Source organism: Neophocaena asiaeorientalis, unplaced genomic scaffold (genome assembly GCF_003031525.2).
Source record: "Neophocaena asiaeorientalis asiaeorientalis breed wild unplaced genomic scaffold, Neophocaena_asiaeorientalis_V1.1 scaffold576, whole genome shotgun sequence".
NCBI lineage: Eukaryota > Metazoa > Chordata > Mammalia > Artiodactyla > Phocoenidae > Neophocaena > Neophocaena asiaeorientalis.
In genome coordinates this window covers 65436-72689 of record NW_020173973.1, presented here as the reverse complement: position 1 = coordinate 72689, position 7254 = coordinate 65436, and the positions used below count along the sequence as shown (strand labels likewise).

General features: G+C 61.8%; 1 protein-coding gene across 1 annotated transcript in view; it reads left to right on the top strand.

The window, feature by feature from the left end:
• Positions 1-7012, top strand: part of LOC112404980 (receptor-type tyrosine-protein phosphatase N2-like) — a 108453-nt gene extending 101441 nt beyond the window's left edge. The window contains exons 10-11 of the mRNA XM_024753178.1: positions 74-160; positions 6727-7012. Coding sequence (XP_024608946.1) covers positions 74-160; positions 6727-7012 — 373 coding nt within the window. The remainder of the gene's footprint in view (positions 1-73; positions 161-6726) is intronic.
• The last annotated feature ends 242 nt before the right edge of the window (positions 7013-7254 follow it).

Genomic DNA, 7254 nt, shown 5'->3' with positions numbered 1-7254 from the left:
GAGGGTGGGCTGCAGGGCCCCCTGCTCCTCAGGTGCGACAAGCCCGCCACGTAACCCTGTGCTCTCCCCGCAGCCCGCTGAGCCCAGAGAAGGGGACGGAGGTGCTGGAGGACGTGGCGCGTCTCCTGGACGTGCCGGCAGGCATCTTCTCGGACATCGCGTGAGTGTGGGCGGGGCCCTGGGCGTCTTCTCCATCTGGTGGGTCCACTGTGCGCGTGTGGGCTTCGTTAGTTGTGTCACAGAGAAACTGGTGAGGGAAGAAGAGGAAGGAAAGGCCCAGCGGGGCTCAGGTGGTTTCTGTAAGAGCAGCTGAAACCCAAGCATCGTCAGAAGGACCATAGTCCCCTGAAAGAACCCCGCCCCAGGCTTCAGGTCTCCCCGCTGCGCCAGGAACCACCCAGGAGGCTCTAGACCGTCGGGATGGCCTGGCCCCCACAGGCGAGCCGGGGCCTCGGGGCTGGGCCCTCAGCTAATGAGGCTCTTCTGACAGCTATGCACACGTGGTGGTCCACGGGGACGGTTATCGCTACACAGATGTTTACCGAGCGCTGAGTGCCCGGGTGGAGTGGAGAGCAGGCAGGGTTCCTGCTCTGGTGAGCTGAGCTGCCAGCAGAGGTGGACATGTAGACAGAGCCAGAGAAGGTCAGGCGCCTTCCGTCCCGTCCCCGTGAACAGAGGGATGAGGCCAAGAGGGAGGAACCTGGGGCAGGAGACCCCACCCACGGGGGGGACGTCCACATGGGAGGGTCATGCGGCCATGGGAGCCCGGCCCAGAGCCCAGGTGGCCTTGGTCCCAGTGCTGGAGCCACCGCGGATGTTCTCCAGGAAGGTGCCTTTCCGGCCGCCCGGAGAACGAACTACAGGGGACCCAGGTGGAGCCCAAGTGCCGTGAGGCTGCTGAGGTCTCCGGTGACGGGCCGTGGCTTCGGAGCGGGAGGGGCGGCGGGAGGGGCGGGTGCGAGATGAGTCACCCGCTGGCAGAGGGTCCATGTCTGTTCCGTTAAGCCGCACACGGGCCCGCGAAGCCACTTGTATTCCCACCTGTAACATCAAGGGTCCGTTACAGCTGTCCTCTTTCAAATCGCATTGATTGGCTGTGCGTCCGGCACCGCTCCGGTGTGCAGGACCTCCAGGAGGGTTTGGTCATCAGACTCAGGCCCTGGAGTGGGAGGGCCTCACGCAGCCCAGCGGGGAGCCGTTCCTGCTGCCCGTGGCCACTTCCACAGGCCCTTTGGCCCCGTCACGGTCTCCGCATGGCCCAGTAAGCAGGACAGACGGCCTGACCCGGAGGTTCTGACTGTTCCCTTCAAAGAGGAGGAGGGGGTCTCTGGAGCTTCCTGCCCCATTCCTGGCTCCCATGGGCAACTCCCCTGGGCTGCACACACCACGGGGTCCTCACGGGCTTGGCCACTGAGGACCCATCTCAGGTCCAGGGGTCCCTGCTGCACGTCTGCATAGGCACACCTGGCACGCTGACCACACGGCGTGGGTGTGTGTTACACACGTGTGACGGAACACACGCATGACGGAATGAGTGATGGCACAGGCGGGTCTGGCACCCCAGACGGCCCCCCAGTGACACTGCGCTCCTCCCTCTGTAGAGGGGACATTGAATGTGGCCCAGGGCTGAGGGAGGGAGGGAGGGAGGGAGTGGGTGCCTCCTTCATCAAAGGCAAGAACCTCGTGCGAGAACTCTAAGGGCCTCAAGTACCAGGCAGAGGGGTCCTGAGACCGGAGCTTCCAGGAGCAGCTGGCGGCCTGCAGCGCTGGGAGACCGTCCTCGCGCCTCAGAAGTAATCACCCGAATGAGCTCTAGGGTGGGACTCCTTAGGCCCCCACGGGGCTGTGTTCATTGAACCTTCATCATCTTCCGTTAGCAAAACCCTCCGTGATGACCAGGCAGCAGATGGAAGGCAGAGGTCCCAGCCCCGGGCTGTTTCCTGGAGACGTGCCCTTTGCTGCCCCCCTGCCGCCCCTTGTTTCTTAGAACCCTTCCAGATGGGATAGAGGCCGGGGCTGCACACCCCCCCCACTGCTGCCACGGGAGCGTTTGAGGGAGGGTTGGAGAGGAAAGGGAGTTGTGGGAAGTGGCGTCAGTCCTGGGGGGCTCCAGTGGGGGGCACTCGGGCCTGGGGGCCTTTGGGAGACGCTGCCTAGCCTGCCCGGCACCCCTCTCTGGCCCCTCACCTGGGTCTGCGGCTCAGTCCCTCCAGGTCTGGAGACTCTGGGGACACAGGGGTGTCCTGGGGGCTTTCCAGGCTCGGAAGCTGGGCCGGTTCCCAGACCAGCTCTTTTGTAGACATCACCTGCCAGTCTCTTTCCTGCTCAGGGGACAGGGGCTTCCGACTCGCCCGGGGCCATGCTGCACCCCGCTCTTTCAGCCTTTGGGAGTCTGGTCCAGGGCCCTCGTGTGACTAAACCCCCGAGCGGCCCTTTCCCTGCAGCCTCGCCCAGCCCTGGAGCCCCCTGTCTGCCCTCGAGTTTGCTTCTGGGTGCCCAGGCCTCTTGGGAACCCCCGTCCTGCCCAGTTAACGCTCGTCTCACACCTCTGAGTATTTAACACTGTACGTGGTCTGCGGGGGTGTGTGTGGTGTCCCATGCCACACATGCACGTCCTGTGTGTCGCCCCCAGGACCCAGCACATGAGGACACGCACCAGCCGCAGGGACTGACCTGGGGGGGGCGCCTGGGGGGACGACCGCGTGGCCAGCACGCTCTCAGGGCTGGTCGTCGTGGCAGGAGAGGAGAGGAGTCTGCCCCACAAGGCGGCACTTCCAGGATTGTCTGCGTGTTTATGGAAGTACTAGTTATGCTTCATATGTTTTTTTAATGGTTATGTAGCTGTCAAGCAAATTTCATTATTTCTTATTACATCGTTAGAGGCCATTAAAACGGCATCAGCACACTGGGGTAATTATGCCGGCAGACGCACACGACCGCGGTTGTGATTTTATAATCTAATCATGGCTGTCCGAGGAGGCAGTGCTGATTGATGCGGCTCTTGGTCAGGTGGGCGGTGCTGCAGGGCCTCGCAGACTCCCAGCCAGTGGGGGCTTCAACCAGCTCGGGAAACGCAGGCGCCAGCCTCATCCCGGGTCCCCCTTCGGGTCCCCCTTCGTGAGTCCTCGTGAGGCGGGAAGCGGTGTGATCTCCCTTCCATGTGGTCGACTGCGCTGACGAAGGGCGGTTCCTGAAGACGCAGCGGGAACTCATGGCCTGACGTGTTCACGAGGTCCTGTGCACAGGCCAGGTCAGCTGGACCCTGCAGGAGCCCAGCTAGGACGCGGCCCCCCGTCCCGTGCCCACCGCTGACCCTCCACACCTCCCTCCCCATGTGAGGACCCCCGCAGGTTTGGAGGATTCTGGAAGACGTGCTTCAGTTTCCCGAAGCAGAGATTGTACTTGTTTACCTCCTGTCTTGTTTCCCTGGCGACTTGGCAGAACTGCCCCTGTTTTACAGCTGGGCAAACCGAGGCCTCGGAGGTTAAGGCTCAGCAGGGTGACAGATGGCGACACAGGACGCGGCCGTGCAGTGGAGACCCTATGCAGAGGCTTTCACATCCCCGCGCATCAGAGCAGGTGCTGGGGAGCGAGCGCCTGAGCTCACGTCGTGTTCGGCCATGAGGGGTTGGATATGCCCCGTGCAGCGGGGTGACCCTTCCCTCGCCGGTGCCAGGGCCAGGGCTCGGCTGCTCAGGGGCTGGGCCGTCACAGACCAGGTGTCAGGTAGGGAGTCGGTGACGGCAACACGGACCCTCCATACGGGGCGTGCTTTCCACGCTAGGCGGTCCCAGGTCACGGCTGTGCATCCCGGGGTCACATGTGTGCATCCCAGAGGCATGTGTGTGGCGTCCCGGAAGGAAGGAGGGCCCTGGTACCCCGTCGGCCTCTCCCGCTGGTCCCGCAAGTGTTGGGGCAGGTGAACCACCCCTGTGTGCTCCATCTTTGGGAATCCAGGGACATCCGTGAGATCTTTAGAGAAAACTATCGGCACTGGAGGGAAGATTAGATTTGGGGGGTCCCACGTTCCTGGAACTCTGCAGACGTAGTTTAGATTAGACACGTCCCGGAAGCCACGCTTAAACCCAGAGCCACGCCACGTGGATCTGCTGTTAGTACTTTGATGGTGGGTGTGGACGCTCGTGTTAGGAAGGACTTTCTCCTAGTTTTGGAAGCAGTTGCACTAGATGTCGTGGCTCAGTCCCAGACGTAGCCCCACCGTCCACACGCGTGTCAGGCGCCGGTGGGAAGCGTCGTCACACGAGTGATCTGCACGATAATTAACGTTTAATCCAGCACAGACATCAGGCAGTCGCTGCACTTGCTAGAAGGTCCCAGAGCAACGGTTTTCAGGCCGTTTGTGGAACTAGGAGGGGGCGGAACCCGACTCCCACGGCGAGGGCGGAGACACCACGGCAGGAAGTCTCCAGGGGCCGGGGAGGCCCCCTTGTCCACCCCGGGAGCATCCAGCAGGGGCCGGGGAGAGGTTTGCTGCATCCCCTCGGACCCTGGGGCCTGGGGGTCCACAGAGGATGCTGCGTGCGACGCGGGCGGAGGGTCGGACAAGTCCTCCGGGTGCCACACGAGGGGGGGCGGGACCCGGGAAGACTCGGCTCGGCCGCGACAGCGGGGGTGGAGAGGGAAGGTGGCACTTCTGCAGGACGTGGTGACGTTTCTTGTACAGGGAGGTGACCGGGAGGCCCCGTGGCTGGATGAGCCACCAGAGCTGTGGGCGCCACGGCAGGAGCTGCTTCAGGAGTGCTCGCTGCGCCTGCGGCGAGGCCCAGGCTCCTGGGTGGAACGTCCGACAGCAGAGGTGCTGGAACGACGGCCATGCTACCCCTGGGGGCTCCGCAGTCCCCTCTGCAGAGGACCCGGCTGGCCCGGGAGCTGGGCCAGAGGCCGCCTGAGGGACAGGACCCGAGCGAGACCAGGGGTCACGAGTGGAGGTAGCCCCTGAATGCCAAGAAGCCCTGAGGCTCGTGGAGGCGTGGTCTGAGCTCCCACGACCTGGAGCAGCGGGCCGGCCTCTGGATGACGCGCTCGGGAAGGAGGGGAGGGGACAGAGTGGATGCAGAGGAGGTGGCACGTGGCACACGCCTGACTCGGTGATTTGGTTCCTGCTAGCAGTGTTTCTGCCATTTCTGAGAGTGTCGCTGTCCTTTCCACGTAACTCTTCTCAAGCGCGTCCCTTTCACTTGAGTCTCACTCTCGTGCACTTTTCCTTACATCACCCTTATTAGGAGTGCCTTTGAAATGATCCTGTCATAGACGCTGGAATTGGCGTGGAGCGGGTGGGAGGCCCGGCAGGGGGCAGGGCCAGGTTAGAACATGCAGGTGACGGGCGGCCTGGCAGCGTCTGGGGAGGTGCAGGGTGGCGTCACCTGTGACTCAGCTGGGCTCCCTTTAAGGGAGGACAGCCCTTGGGTCCTCAGGGTCCTCGTCGTAAATGGAGGCGACCGTGCCTGCTTTGCTGGAGAGATTAAACACGGTACACGTGAAGTTCCCATGCGCACGGAGGCTCAGCAGGTGGCAGGCACGTGGTTTTGTTCTCAGCGGTGGTATTCGGTGGTTGAATCTGTGCATACTGATAAGACTCCATGGCATCAGCGAGGAAGGCCCAGCCCCTGGACCAGGGGAGGGCCGTCGAACTGAACGCTAAGCCTGTCGTGGGGAACCTCACCGATCACCAAGAAGAGCAGCTGCCTTGCCAGGGGCATCACGATGGCCAGGAGCCCCTGGAAACCACGCGTGTGACGGGAAGGGCCACCTCTGAGTGGCCCACGCCGTTCCGGCCCCCTCGACACCAGCTCCTGGGGGTTGTGTCCGGGAGACGACGGCCCAGGTGATGCGGAGCTGGGACAGTCCTGATGAGGGTGGCTCCCTGCCCCCCTTCAGACGAATCCGTTGTTAAAAGGGGGCTGTACTTTTCAAAGTCATGGGCAGTACAGTATTTAAAAAGCTTTGGAAATTTTTTTTACCAGATATTCATTTTTAATTATTATTTATTTATTAATTAAGTTATTTATGTTTGCTGTGTTGGGTCTTCGTTTCTGTGTGAGGGCTTTCTCTAGTTGTGGCAAGCAGGGGCCACTCTTCATCGCGATGTGCGGGCCTCTCACTATCACGGCCTCTCTTGTTGTGGAGCACAGGCTCCAGACGCGCAGGCTCAGTAGTTGTGGCTCACGGGCCCAGCCGCTCCGCGGCATGTGGGATCTTCCCGGACCAGGACTCGAACCCGTGTCCCCTGCATCGGCAGGTGGACTCTCAACCACTGCGCCACCAGGGAAGCCCCCCTGCCAGTTATTTTTTTACTAAGTAGTTCTAAAGATTTCAATAAGTTTTTTAAACAGCTCTTTTCAGGAGAATTTTAAAAATACCCGTCTCTTTCCTTTCTGCTTTTGGTTCCTGCGGCTCCCTTGGGAACAGAATACTGAAAACAGTTTCCATAACAATTTTTCTTTTTCCCTTGCAAGAATATCTGCTTGTTATTGTTGGATATTGGGGTTGATTTGAACTTTTTGTAAGAGCCCTGCCGTGTGTGTGTTAGAAAAGCGAAGCCTGCGGATAGAATTCCTGCAATCTGGGAACAGAGTCACAGTGACCCCGCAAAGCCACCCCCGCGGAGGTCGCGTGTGGAGGAGCAGCGCCTGGGGTGCGTGCGGCGTTCAGGGAGGAGGCCCGTGTGCTGAGCGGTTCTCACGTCTGTTAAACGGTCTCTTCCAGGGTCTCGGGACCAGCGGTGACCTTCAGGGTGCGCGCCAACCTCCAGAACGTGACGGCGGCGGACGCTGCGAAGGCGGCAGGTGAGGCTGCTTCCGCGCAAGCGCACGCACCCGCCCGGGCAGGGGAAGGGGGCCAGCTGCTCCGAGGACCGCCGTCTCCCCAGAACCCCGATACTCATCGGGTGGGGCCCGGAGGGGAGTGGCTGGCCTCCCGGGGGTGGGGGCTGGCGACCGCACTGCTCGCTCGGATCGAAGGTGGTGTAGGGGCGGGCCTCCGGCCTCTGTGAAGAGCCCGTGTGGACAAGACAATGCCCTGGTGCTTTGAGGTTTTCCGTCCCGTCCCAGCCCAGCAGCTCGCACGGGCTTCACCGTGTCCACCTGGCCCACGAGAGCACGGGACGAAGGTCCGAGTAGCCCAGTGCTTGACCTCGGCGTCCCTCTTAGAGCCCAGCCCGTCACGCGCTCACGCATTTTGAGATCTTCTGGGGGGGTCCCAGCGTGTGGTTGGTGTTTGTCACTGAATGAAAAA